This window comes from Cebus imitator, unplaced genomic scaffold, assembly GCF_001604975.1.
Source record: "Cebus imitator isolate Cc_AM_T3 unplaced genomic scaffold, Cebus_imitator-1.0 Scaffold845, whole genome shotgun sequence".
Classification (NCBI taxonomy): Eukaryota; Metazoa; Chordata; class Mammalia; order Primates; family Cebidae; genus Cebus; species Cebus imitator.
This window is the reverse complement of record NW_016108160.1, coordinates 258,380-273,029: the sequence shown is the minus strand read 5'-3', so window position 1 is coordinate 273,029 and position 14,650 is coordinate 258,380. Positions and strand designations below refer to the sequence as shown.

Here is a 14,650-nt window from a genome sequence, read left to right as displayed (position 1 = left end):
CAAGTAGCTGGGACTACAGGCGTGCACCACCACACCTGGCTTATTTTTGTAGTTTTAGTAGAGATGGGGTTTCACCATGTTGGCCAGGCTGGTCTTGAACTCTTGACCTCAGGTGATTGGCCTGCCTCAGCCTTCCAAGTTCTGGGATTACAGGTGTGAGCCACCGTGCCTGGCCACTTGACCAGAATCTGTAAGTAAAAATCTTTGAACTTGTTTACTATTGTGGTATGTATTTAATTTTTACCTTCCACCCGAAGAACTCAGGGCTGCTCCAGGCTGAATTTTGCCCAGGATGTCTGGCTCCCAGTGGTAGAGTGATGGCCAGGATGGGATAAATTGCACACAAGTTAGACAAAAGTCACTGTTGTCTCTGCCAGTATAAAGTTCCCTGTGTGAGGGCGCTCTCCTGGATACAGGTCAGACAGCTAGGCATTAGGCTGTCAACCAGGTAAAAGAAGTAGCCCATGGGAGGGACACTGTAAACACCCACGTCTAACTCCCTTTCATGTTCCCCTAGGTGAAGTTTGCTATCCACTCTAGTACTGGAACCTTAACTTACCTGGGGGCTCTCAAAACAATGTCCTATGTCTCCTTATTGATTTACTTTCTGTAAGATGTGTTCATTGCTGAAATTGAGTAATTGAAGTTCCCTACTATTATTATATTATAGTCTATCTGTCTCTTCAGAACTATTAACATTTGCTGGCTGGGCGCAGTGGCTCATACCTGTAATCCCAGCACTTTGGGAGGCAGAGGCAGGTGGATCACCTGAGGTCAGGAGTTCAACACCAGACTGGCCAACATGGTGAAATCCCATCTCTACTAAAAATACAAAAATTAGCCAGGCATGGTGGTACATGTCTGTAATCCCGCCTACTTGGGTTGCTGAGGCAGGAAAATTGCTTGAACCTGGGATGCGGAGGTTGCAGTGAACCAAGATTGTGCCACTGCACTCCAGCCTTGGCAACAAGAGTGAAACTCTGTCTCAAAGGAAAACAAAATTTACTTTATATATGTAGATGCTCCAATGTTAGGTGCATATATATATTTATTGAGACAGACTCTTGCTCTGCTACCCAGGCTGGAGTGTGGTAGTGAGATCTTGGCTCACTGCAAATTTTGCCTACCAGTTTCAAGCAATCCTTCTGTCTCAGCCTCCCAAGTAGCTGAAATTACAGGCATGCACCACCACATCTGGCTAATTTTTGTATTTTTAGTAGAGATGGGGTTTCTCCATGTTGGCCAAGCTGGTCTTGAGCTCCTGATCTCAAGTGATCTGCTCACTCTGGCCTCCCAAAGTGCTAGGATTACAGGCATGAGTCACCTCGACCAGCCAGTACATGTAAATTTATACTTGTTATGTCATTTTAATGAACTGACCCCTTTATCATTATAGTGTGATCTCCCTTGTCTCTTTTTGTGGTTTTTGACTTAAAGTCTATTTTGCCTAATATAATCAGTGTGCTCTGCTCTTTTGATTCCATCTGCATAGAATATCTTTTTCCATCCCTTTACTTTGTGTGTTTTTCTACAGATGAAGTGCATTTGTTGTAGATAGCCTATAGTTGGGTCCCCCCACCTTTTTTTTTTTTTTTGTAAAAAATCTTATGCAGCCACTCTTTATTTTGACTGGAGAATTTAATCCAATTTCACTGAGGTAATTATTCAATTATTCATAGGTAAGGACTTACTACTGTCATTTTGTTAATTATTTTCTGGTTATTTTGTAGGCCTTTTGTTTCTTTCTTTCTGTCTTTTCTTCATTTGTAATTAGATACTTTTATCTATTAGCATGCTTTCATTCCTTACTATTTTATTTATTTATTTCTTTATTGAGACAGGGTTTTACTCTGTTTCCCAGGCTGCAGTGCAGTGGTATGCTGATGGCACACCGCAGCCTCAACCTCCTGGGCTCAAGTGATCCTCCTGTCTCAGCCTCCTGAGTAGCTGGAACTACAGGTATGCACCACCAAACCTGGCTAATTTTTTAAAAAAGTTCTATAGAGATGGAGTCTCACTGTGTTTTCCAGGCTGGTTTCAAACTCCTAGCATCAAGGAATACTCCCATCTCAGCTTCCCAAAGTGCTAGGATTAGAGATGTGAGCCACCATGTCTGACTCATTTCTTACTTTTTATATTTTGTGTTATCTACTATAGGTTTTTGCTTTGTGGTTACCATGAGGCTTACATAAAACTTCTTATAGTTATAAGAGTCTATTTCATGCTGATAACAACTTAACTGATACATAAAAATACTCTATGTTTGCCAGGCGCAGTGGCTCACCCCTGTAATCCTAGCACTTTGGGAGGCTGAGGTGGGCTGATCACTTGAAGTCAGGTTTGAGACCAGCCTGGCTAACATGGTGAAACTCTGTTTCTACCAAAAAATTTTAAAAAAAATTAGCTGGGCATGTTGTGCCCCTGTAATCCCAGTTACTTGGGAGCCTGAGGTATGACAATCTCTTGAACCCAGGAGGCGGAGGTTGTAGTGAGCTGAGATTGCCCCACTGCACTCCAGCCTGGGTGACAGAGTGAGAACTTGTCTCAAAACAAACAAACAGGCTGGGCATGGTGGCTCATGCCTGTAATCCCAGCACTTTGGGAGGCTGAGGCAGGCAGATCACGAAGTCAGGAGTTCAAGACCAGCCTGACCAACATGGTGAAATCCCATCTCTACTAAAAATACAAAAGTTAGCTGGGCATGGCGGTGGGCACCTGTAATCCAAGCTACTCAGGAGGCTGAGACAGGAGAATCGCTTGAACCCGGGAGGTAGAGGTTGCAGTGAGCCGAGATCACACCACTGCACTCCAGCCTGAGTGACAGAGCAAGACTCCTTCTCAAAAACAAACAGACAAAAAACCCTATATTTTATTCTATTCCCTCCCTCATTTAAAATTTTTGATGCAACAATTTACATATATTTATATTGTGTATCCCTTAACAAATTATTTTAGCTATTATTATTTTTATTATTTTTCAGACAGGGTCTAATTCTGTCACCCAGGCTACAATGCAGTGGTGCCATCATGGCTCTACCTGTTGAATTCAAGCAATTCTCCTGCCTCAGCCTCCCAAGTAGCTAGGACCAAAAGCATGTGCCACCATTCCACCTAATTTAAAAAAAAATTTCTTGTAGAGACAAGGTCTCACTATGTTGCCCAGGCTGGTCTTGATCTCAGGAGTTCAAGCGATCCTCCCATTTCAGCCTCTCGAGGCGCTACTATTATTTTAATAGCTTTGTTTTATAACCTTCATACTAAAAATAGAAATGATTTACAAACCACCACCATTACACTATTAGAGCATTTGATCTTTCACTTAACCATCATTTTGTTTTGTTTTTGAGATGGAGTCTCACTCTGTCTTCCAGATTGGAGTGCAGTGGCGCAATCTCACCTCAATGCAGCCTCCGCCTCCTGGGTTCAAGAGATTCTCATGCCTCAGTCTCCCAAGTAGCTGGGATTATAGGCATGTGCCACCACACCTGCCACCACACCAGTTCCAGGCTGGTCTGGAACTCCTGACCTCAAGTAATCTGCCTGCCCTGGCCTCCTGAAGTGCTGAGATTACAAGTGTGAGCCACTGTGCCCAGCCACATCTTTATTTCTAAAGGACAGCTTTGCCAAGTACAGTATTGCTGGCTGGCAGTTTTCTTTCTGCACTTTGAGTATCTCATCCAACTTTCTTTGGCCTGTAAGTTCTCTGCTGAGAAATCTGCTAGCCTCATTGGAAAAACCATTATATATTATTTGGTTCTTTTCTCCTGCTGCTTTTACAATTTTTTATTTGTCTTTGATTTCTGATAGTTTCATTATAACATGTCTTGATGTAATCTTATTATATTCGGATTGAATGTGATTGGAAACTTTTGACGTTCCTATATTTGGATATTTATATCTTTCTCCAAATTTGATTTTTTTTGCTATTATTTCTTTAAATAAGCTTTCTTTCCCTTTGTTCTTCTGTCTTTTTTTTTTTTTTTGAGACAGAGTTTGCTCTTATCGCCCAGGCTGCAGTGCAATGGCACAATCTCGGCTCACTGCAACCTCTGTCTCTGGGTTCAAGTGATCGTCCTGCCTTAGCCTCCCAGGTAGCTGGCATTACAGGCACCTGCCACCACACCCAGCTAACTTTTGTACTTTTAGTAGAGACGGGGTTTCACCATGTTGGCCAGGCTGATCTCGAACTCCTGACCTGGGGTGATCCACCCAAATTGGCCTCTCTAAGTGCTAGGATTACAGGCATGAGCCACCGCGCCTAGTCTGTTCTTTTTAATGAACTTCCATAACTTGAATATCTGTTCGTTTGATGCTATCTCATAAATGTAGTAAGCTTTCTTCATTCCTTTTCTTCTTTAGCCTCTGATATATTTTCAAATTACTAGTCTTATGAGTTCACAGATTTCCTCTTCATTTCATTTCTTTTATTTTTCAGCCTCAGAATTTGTTTGATTTTTTAAAAATTAATTTCAATCTCAGTTAAATTTCTTCTTTTGGTCATTTCTTTCTGATTACTTTGAATTGTTTTCTTTAAGTTGTTGAACTTTTTTTTTCTGAGACTAGGTGGGTCTCACTCTGTTACCCAGGCTGGAGTGCAGTGGTATGATCTCGGCTCACTGCAAACTCCCTGCCTAGGGCTCAAGTGATTTTCCCACCACAGCCTCCCTAGTCCCTGGGACCACAGGTCTGTATCAAAACACCTGACTAATTTTTTTGTATGTATAGTGCAGATGGATTCTCACCATGTTTTCCAGGGTTGTCTTGAATTTCTGAGCTAAAGCAATTGACTCCTCTCGGCCTCCCAAAGTGCTGGGATTATAGGCATGAGCCACCGCACCAGCCTAAACTTTCTTAAATAATTATTTTGAATTATTTGCCAAGCAGTCTGTATATCTCCATTTCTTTGGGGTCAGCTACTGAGAGATTATTGTGTTCTTCTGTTGGTGTTATGGCTCCTTAATGTTTTGTGTTTCTTGTTGCCTTAATTTGCTGTCTGTGGATTTGAAGAACTTGAGATTTGTTTCAGTTTTTCTAGAATGCTTTGCCTAGGAAACCCCTCACCAATCAGCTCATCCAAATATTCTTGGCAGGCTCTCAGGTATGATTTGAAGGAAATCTTGCTGCTGGAGTCTTTGAACAAGATGGCTTATGCCTGGGTCAGTAGATAGGCAGGCCTGACTCCTACACCTGCAGGTTTGAGTCTGGGCCTGCATCCACTTGGGCGAACATGTTCATTGGGACTGAAGTGATGAGCCCAGAGCCTGGGTCCATGAGTCTGAGGTTGAGACCTGTATCCACAGAGGCAAGCCTGAAAACTGGTCCACAGAGGCTGAGCTAGCACTTGGTGGGGTAGGCCTTAAGCCTACATCTACAGAGGCTGGGCAGGGGCTAGGATGATCCTGGAGCCTGAGTCCACAAGCACTGGCTTGGCACTGGGGCTGGCCTGGACCCTAAGTCCATGGGGCAGGTCTGGGTCCTGGGTCCACAGGGCCTGGCCTGGAGCCTGTCTGCAGATATAGTCTTGAAACTTCAGTCCATAGGGTCCAGTCTGGCATTGGGGTCTACTGCAGTGGGCCTTGAACCTGGGTCTGCTGGAACAAGCCTGGATCTTGTGTTTTTTGGAGCCTGTTTCTACTGGGATCAACCTGGGCTAACCCAGTCCTGGGGCTGGTGTAAAGCCTGGGTTCACAGGGTCTAGCCTGAAGCCTAAGTCTATGGGAACTTGCCTCATGCCTGGAGACCCTGGGGCTGGTCTTAAGCATGGGGCTGTCAGGCTTAGCCTGGTGCTCATGTCTACTTGTCCCAGCCTGGAGGCTGAGTGTGTAGGTGCTGGCTTAGTGGCTAATTCTCTGAGAGCTGGCCTGGGTTTTGGGGACTGGTGGGTTCCTGTGACCTGGGTACACTTGGGCAATCTTGAAGCTTGTGTCTGTAGGGGCAAATCCAGCACAGGGGTGTACTGGGACAGGCCTGGATGCTGGGTCTGCTAAAGCATGAAGCCATAGGGTCCAGCTGGAGTGTGAGGCCACGGAGACTGGCCTAGTGCTGGACAGGCCTGGAGCCTGTGTCTGTGGGTGCTTGTCAGGCGTTTGAGTCCAGGATTGCTGACATGGTGCTGTAGCAAGCCTGAAACCTGGCACCACAGGGGCTGGCCTGGAGGTAGGTTTGTGGGTGCCCACTTGATGACTAGAACTGCAGGGAATACTGTAGCTGATTGCTGGGGTGGAACTGGAGACTGGGACTGTGGGGTCTGGCCTGGTGGTGGGCTGGAGTGTAATGGCATGATCACAGCTCACTGTAACCTCTGCCTCCCAGGTTCAAGAGGTCCTCCTGTCTCAGCCTCCTGAGTAGCTGGGATTACAGTCATGTGCCACTATGCCTGGTTAATTTTTTGTATTTTTAGTAGACAGGGTTTCGCCATGTTGGTCAGGTTGGTCTTGAATTCCTGACCTCAGGTGATCCGCTTGCCTCAGTCTCCCAAAGTGCTGGGATTACAGGCATGAGCCACCTTGTCCAGTCAAGTTTTTAAAAATGTGTAGGTTAATGTGTCTTATAAAACTTTGGAAGTTTGTTTGTTTGTTTATTTATTTATTTTTGAGGTAGAGTTTCACTCTTGTTGCCCAGGCTGTAGGGCAATGGCACAATCTCAGCTCATCGCAATCTTCCCCTCCCGGGTTCAAGCCATTCCCCTGCCTCAGCCTCCTGAGTAGCTGGGATTATAGGCATGTGCTACCACACCCGGCTAATTTTGTATTTTTAGTAGAGATGGGGTTTCTCTATGTTGGTCAGGCTGGTCTCGAACTCCTGACCTCAGATGATGTGCCCGCCTTGGCCTCCTAAAGTGTTGAGATTATAGGCATGAGCCACTGTGCCCAGCCAGGGAGTTTTTTTTTAACCATTATTTCTCTATTTTTTTTTTCTGCCAGTTCATTGTATCCTCTCCTGAAACTTCTATAATGTGTATGTTCCATTCTGATGATGTTCCATAGGTCCCTCACATTCTGTTCATTTTTGCTGTCTGTGGCCCAGGCTGGAGTGTAGTGGTGCAATATAGGCTCACTACAACCTCCGCCTCCTGGATTTAAGCAATTCTCTGCCTCAGCCTCCTGAGTAGCTGGGATTATAGGCACCCACCACCACGCTTGGCTAATTTTTTATTTTTAGTGGAGATGGGGTTTCACCATGTTGCTCAGGCTGGTCTTGAACTCCTGACCTCATGATCCACCTGCCTCAGCCTCCCAAAGTGCTAGAATTACAGGCATGAGCCACCGTGCCATTTCTCTTCATTCTTTTTATTTGTGCCCCTTAGACTGAATAATTTCAATTGACCTATTCAAATTGATTCTTTCTATTGGCTGCTCAAATTTTCTGTAGAATGCCTGGAATGAATTTTTCATTTCAGCTATTGTATTTTCAGCTCCAGAAATTCTATTTGGTTCCTTTTTATAAATGCTATTTCTAATTTATAATTTCTGTTTGTTGAGACATTATTCTCTCAGCGCTTTTTAGTTCTTCGTCTGTTGTTTCTTTTGTGTGTTTGAGCATATTTGAAATATTTAATTTAAACTCCTTGTCTAGTGGAGTGAGGTCAGCATGATGTCAGAGTAGGAGAGTCAGACTTCCTCACCTTATAAAGAACAATTCTACAAATATACATGAACCAAAATTTCTCTACAAGAGGTTAGGGTCCACTTAAGGTGACACAGCAATACAGTAGAAGAGAAAACCAAAGAAGAGCCACAAAAAATGCTAATAAGAACAAATTCATTTCACCTCCATCACTGCATCCTCCATGCTCACACTGCTCAGCATGGAGAGGGACTGTCTTTGCTTGAGTTTGCCTTACAGGACAAAGCAGAGCAAAGTATAGGAACAGTTTTGCCAGTATTTTAGGACACTGCCTATATTACTAGCTTCAGTTTCACCCCACCAAGATCTCTGGGCGTAAGCATAGCTGAGATATCTGGAGGCAGCTGATAACAAAGACAAAAGATGAGCTCTTTCGGAATCAGCCAAAATGTGGAAGTTACTGTGACCCCCGGTGGCCTACCTGACATGGGAATCCAGCAGATTCCTCCACTGAGGGCCCAAACAGCCTTTGGAGCTGCTGTGTAGCCCCCACAGCCTTAATTGCTGAAGATTCCTCAGTGTTTGAAATTGCAGAGCCATGCAGCTTGTCTTGCAGAGGAGCCTAGCAGATTTTACTACTGAGGAAACCAAATGCCAGCACACCAGCAATATACCCTCTGCCACTTTTGCTACTGAAAACCTTGTAGTTTCTTCACCTTCATAGTCTTAGGTGCTGGAGTCACCTCCCCTCCCCATTCCCAGGAACCATCTAGAGCAGGATTGCTATTGCCGCAGTTTCCTCAGCCTGGGGACACAATCCAGACATAAGCTGAGGGAACTGATAACCAGAAGACTTGCCTTAGAGGAAATGTGAAACAAAGTTCTCCAATCTGAAAGAAGAAGACATTAATTAATGAAATGAAAGTTATGAAAGTATAAAACTTACCAGTAAAGGTAAACACATGGTCAAATTCAGAATACTCTTACACTGCAATCATGGTTTCAAAGTTTTACCATATTGGTGTGGGCAATAATGTTTTAGATATGAACACAAAAGCAGGAGCAACAAAAGCGAAAATAGACAAATGGGATTACATCTAACTAAAAAGCTTCTGCAGAGCCAAAGAAACAATAAACAGAGTGAGAGACAAGCTTTGGAAGAGGAAAATATATTTGTAAACCATACATCCAATAAAGGGTCATTATCTAGTATAGAAGAAACTCAAAAAACTCACTATCAAGACAACAAATAGCTCAATTAAAAAATGGGCACAGGACCTTGATAGACAGTTTTCAAAATAAGACTTACAAATGGCCAACAGCCTGGGTGCGGTGGCTCACGCCTGTAATCCCAGCACTTTGGGAGGCTGAGGTGGGTGAATCACTTGAGGTTAGAAGATTGAGACCAGCCTGGCCAACCTGGAGAAACCCTGTCCCACCTGGAGAAACCCTGTCCCTACTAAAAACACAAAAATTCGCTGGGTGTGTTGGTACACACCTGTAATCCCAGCCACTCAGGAGGCGGAGGCAGGAGAATCACTTGAACCTGGGAGGTGGAGGTTGCAGTGAGCTGAGATTGTGCCACTGCACTTCAGCCTGGCGACAGAGTGACTCTGCCTCAAACAAAACACAATCAAACAGGCTCGGCATGGTGGCTCATGCCTGTAATACCAGCCCTCTGGGAGGCTGAGGTGGGTGGATCATGAGGTCAGGAGATAAAGACCATCCTGGCCAGCATGATTAAACCCCGTCTCTATTAAAAATACAAAAATTAGCCGGGTGTGGTGGCATGTGCCTATAGTCCCAGCTACTCAGGAGGCTGAGGCAGAATTGCTTGAACCTGGGAGGCGGAGGTTGCAGTGAGCCAAGATTGTGCCAGTGCACTCCAGCCTGGGTGACAGAGTAAGACTCCGTCTCAAAAACAAAAACAAAACAATCAAACAAAAAACAAATGGCCAACAGATATATAAAAAAGTGCTCAACTTCAATAATCATCTAAAACATGCAAATCAGGCCGTATGTAGTGGCTCACACCTCCAGGTAATCCCAATACTTTGGGAGGCTGAGACGGGTGAATCACTTGAGGTCAGGAGCTTGAGACCAGCCTGGCCAACATGGTGAAACCCCGTCTCTACTGAAAATACAAAAATTAGTTGGGCGTGCTGGCGGGTGCCTGTAATTTCAGCTACTTGGGAGGCTGAGGCTGGAGAATCACTTCAACCCTGGAGGCAGAGGTTGCAATGAGCTGAGATAGCATCACTGTAGTATCTATAGCCTGGGCAACAGAATGAGATTGCCTCTAAAATAATAATAATAAGGCCTGGCACGGTGGCTCACACCTGGAATCCCAGCACTTTGGGAGGCTGAGGGGGGTGGATCATGAGGTCAGGAGATCGAGACCATCCTGGCCAACATGGTGAAACCCCATCTCTACTATAAATACAAAAATTACTCAGGTGTGGTGGCTTGCACTTGTAATCCCAGCTACTCAGGAGGCTGAGGCAGGAGAGTCACTTGAACCCGGGAGGTGGAGGTTGCTGTGAACCAAGATCGTGCCACTGAACTTCAGCCTGGGTGATGGAGTGAGACTCCATCTCAAAAAAAAAAGGAAAAAGAAAAGAAAGGAAAATGCAAATCAAAACTACAATGCAATATTGCCTCACACCTGTTAAATGGGTATTATCAAAAAGACAAAAGACAAAAGTTAAGGGTTGATGAGGGTGTGGGGAAAAGGGAACCTTTATACAGTGTTGGTGGAAATGTAAATTAGTACAATCATTATGGGGGCTCCTGAAAACACTAAAAATACAACTATCTTATGACCCAATAATCCCTCTTGTGGGTATTATTCAAAGAAATTGAAATCAGTGTGTTGAAGAGACATTTGCACTCCTATGTTTATTACAGCATTATTCGCAATAGTCAAGATATGGAATCAGCTTAAGTGCCCATCAACAGATGAAAATATAAAGAAAATGTGATATACATACACAATGGAACATGAGTAAGCCTTAAAAAAAAAAGAAAATATGTCATTTGCAACAACAAATATGAGCCTGAAGGACATTATGCTAAGTTAAGCCAGGTACAGAAAGATGAATACTGTATTATCTCACTTATATGTGAAATTTTCAAAAGTTGAACTTATAGAGAGTACAATGGTGGTTAATAGTCTGAAGGGAGGGTGAAAATGTGTTGATCAAAAGATAAAAAGCGGGAAGCCGGCGGCGGCCCCGTCAGCGGCCCCGGTAGGAGGCAGCGGTCCTGAGGGGCGGCGGCCGTGCTGCTCCCTGAGAGTGGGTCCCGAGGCTGGCCAGGCGGTCGGCCTGAAGGCGCGGAGCCATGAAGCTATATAGCCTCAGCGCCCTCTACAAAGGCGACGCCAAGGTGGTGCTGCTCAAAGCCGCGCACGACGTGTCTTCCTTCAGCTTTTTCCAGAGATCCAGCATTCAGGAATTTATGACCTTCACGAGTCAACTGATTGTGGAGCGCCCATCGAAAGGCACTAGAGCTTCTGTCAAAGAACAAGACTATCTGTGCCATGTCTATGTCCAGAATGACAGTCTTGCAGGTGTGGTCATTGCTGACAATGAATACCCATCTCGGGTGGCCTTTACCTTGCTGGAGAAGGTACTAGATGAATTCTCCAAGCAAGTCGACAGGATAGACTGGCCAGTAGGATCCCCTGCTACAATCGATTATACAGCCCAAGAGGGTCACCTCAGTAGATACCAGAACCCACGAGAAGCTGATCCCATGACTAAAGTACAGGCCGAACTAGATGAGACCAAAATCATTCTGCACAACACCATGGAGTCTTTGTTAGAACGAGGTGAGAAGCTAGATGACTTGGTGTCCAAATCTGAAGCACTTGGAACGCAGTCTAAAGCCTTCTATAAAACTGCCCGGAAACAAAACTCCTGCTGTGCAATCATGTGATGCAGCCTGCCAGAGGCCCAGCGCTGGAACTGCACTTTCATTCACATCAGAACTGCAGCCCCTGGAAAAGAAGAGACAGCCATAGACGAGGACCCAGAGTGGGGCAGACTGGCCATTTTTATTTTGAAGTTCCTGGGAGAAACAGGGATGGTGGAAGGGTGGCGAATGTTCAAATTTATATGTGTGGTAGTGATTCTTGAAAGAATTTGAGGTCCCCAAAGGTGTATTTTTGGGCAAATGAAACCATAAACTCTGATTGGCTTCTGTAGATGCCAAAGGGCTCATCTTCAGCTAACCCTGGGAAGGCTCTGTGGGAGGGACATCAGAGCCAGCTGTTTCTCCATCTTTGATATATCTTTGGATTTTGTCTGTACATTAATGATATTAACACTCCATTGGGGGGTGGGGAGTCCCTGGTGCCAGGGCTGGGGTGGGTAGAGTTTGAAAACTCTTGGGAAAGCCTCTCCTGGGGCCACTGTTGGGGGTGGGAGTGAGCCCACCACAGTGGCCACAGGCAGGCCTGTACTTCAGGTCCAAGGCTTGGGAGTGGGTGGGCAGTCACTGGGTCTCAGATCCTGAGACTGTCCTTTAGCTTACCTTTCTGCTAGGATTGGCTTCCCACTGACGGCAGGGCCCATCCTAAGCAGCTTCCAAGTCCCACAAAGGTGGCTTATTGGGAGGATTTGTAAGGAGCTGCAGTGTGGGTGGGAGTGTGTGGTTTGAGGTGGGACCAGCAGGTAGACTGGGAACAGAGCCCAGGAAAGGGGGATGTTCTCCTGGTGTTCAGATGGTTAGCTGGGAGTGTCCGTCTTCAGGGAAGCTCAAACACAGGTGCACTCAGCTGCCCAGGGCCTCTGGGACACTTGCCTTGACTTGCATCTTGCCTTTGAACATCACAATCAAAGCAGTGGATGCTGTGGTCTCTCAAACTGATTTTTATTTGCCTCTCTGGCTACAAGACTGCCTTGAACCGCCTGAGGCCTATGCATCTGAACAAGTGGGTCTCTCCCATGGACACCAGGAGTGGGTGCCAGCCGGCCTGAGGACTTCCAGCACCCCACCTGTGGTCTGGCCAGCATAGGCCTGCTAGTTCATAGTCAGAGGCAGCTGCATGGGGAATGGAGGCCAAGGGATTGGTCTAAGTTGTGCCTTGCCACCTGGCAGGAGGCCCACTCACTGCCAAGTTCTGGAAACAGCCTGGAGCAACCCAGTAGATGGGCCCAGGATGTTCCAGATCCTTGGCTGCCCACCTGTGCTCAGGATGCATCCCTGGGATCCAGCTCCCATGGAAGCTCCTGCTGGGATGGTGTCACCTATGAGTTTTGAGCCAGTGTGATATGGCCCTTGGGAGCCCTGCTCTGAGCTTGCCACACTGCTGAGAGCACCCACTATCCTGATCAGAGTCCCAGTGGTCCTGACTCCCAGTGTGGGCAGGGTCTGGGCAGGAGGGTGGGGTCTGCCGTGGGTTCAGTGGACCCCATCTCCTGGCTGGTTTACCTGTTGCTGCCCATTTTCTCTGGGCACTGCTGGCCAGAGGACTTTAGCCTACCCCTGAAGAACCTGTCCATGTCATTTTCCTATTGCCATAGACACCCCAAGCCCAGGGCCCCTTGAGGCCCAGACCCAGCCTGCCCACTGGTGCCGGAGGTGGAGTGGAGTGGGCCTGGATCCGAGGAATGCTACGTCTCCCACTTGAGGACCCTAGGGAGAGATGGGTGTGGGGAAAATGGAGGTGTGAATTTGTGGTAAGAGGAAGTGAGACCTCAGCCTGGGTTAGCCCCTGCTAAGCAGGGTGGTTGGGCTTGACTCAGGCCCTGAGAGATAGAGGGCCCAGCCTGGCCCCACCCACAGATCGCCTGCTCCCTGTTATGTTCTGTTGTAAATCATTTGGCAAGAGTGTATTTTAATAACTGTTGCCTAAGTTCCCTGTGTTCTATTTGAGAGGCGCCTGTCTGAATAAAGTTGTCTTGAAATTAAAAAAAAAAAAAAAGATAAAGTTTAGTTAGAGAGAAGGAATAAGTTTTTGAGATACATTGCACAGCATGATGACAATAGTGATAAAGTATTATACATGTCAAAAACTGCTGAGTAAATTTTAAGTATTTTCATCACAAACTAAGTATGTGAGCTATGTAGTAATTAGCTTGATTTAATTATTCTACAATGCATGCATATATCAAAATACCACATTTTTCCACATGAAATACACATTTATTTGTGAACTAAATGTATGATTGAAAAAGAACTACTAGAAAAACTAAAAATGAGAAAATAAATAAGCAAATTAATTAATTAATTAAAATCCTTGTCTGGTAAGTTTAATGTTGGTACTTTCTCAGGGTCCACTTTTTGTTAATTATCGTTTTTTTCTGTGTGTATTGGCTATACTTTCCTGTTTTTTTAAAATATGCCTTGTAGTTTTTTATAAAAACTGCACATTTTCAATATTGTAATGTGATACCTTGGGAAATAAAATTCCTCCCTCTCCCCAGTGTTGGCTGGTGATTTTTTTTTTTTGAGATGGAGTTTCGGTTTGTCACCATGCTGGAGTGCAGTGGTAAGATCTCGGCTCACTGCAACCTCTGCCTCCCAGGTTCAAACGATTCTTCTGCCTCAGCCTCCCGAGTAGCTGGGATTACAGGCTCATGCCACCATGCCCAGCTAATTTTGGCATTTATAGTAGAGATGGGGTTTTGCCATGTTGGGCAGGATGGTTTCGATCTTCTGACCTCGTGATCCACCCGCCTCGGCCTCCCGAAGGGCTGGGATTACAGGCGTAAGCCACTGCGCACAGCCACTGGTGATGTTTTTAATAGATTATAATATTTTTTTGAGATAGCGTCTTGCTTTCTCACCCAGTATGGAGTTCAGTAGGGTCATTATAGCCCACTGTAAACTTGAACTCCTGGGATCAATCAATCCTCCTGCTTCAGCCTCCTAAGAAGCTAGAACTACAGGTATGCACCACCATGGTTGGCTATTTTTTTTATTAAAAAAATTTTTTTTTTTTTAAAGACGGAGTTTCACCATGTTGGTCAGGCTGGTCTTAACTCCCGATCTCAGGTGATCCACCCACCTTGGCCTCCAAAGTGCTTGGATTACAGGCGTGAGCCACCACGTCCAGCCACCTGGCTTTTTTTTTTTT

General features: G+C 45.5%; 1 protein-coding gene across 1 annotated transcript; it reads left to right on the top strand.

Moving 5' to 3' along the window:
• Positions 1 to 10,784: 10,784 nt before the first annotated feature.
• On the top strand, positions 10,785 to 13,480 carry LOC108297796 (synaptobrevin homolog YKT6-like). The gene has a single exon (XM_037735574.1). It carries the CDS (start codon positions 10,909 to 10,911, stop codon positions 11,503 to 11,505), a length of 597 nt encoding a protein of 198 aa, XP_037591502.1. The 5' UTR covers positions 10,785 to 10,908; the 3' UTR covers positions 11,506 to 13,480.
• Positions 13,481 to 14,650: the final 1,170 nt, after the last annotated feature.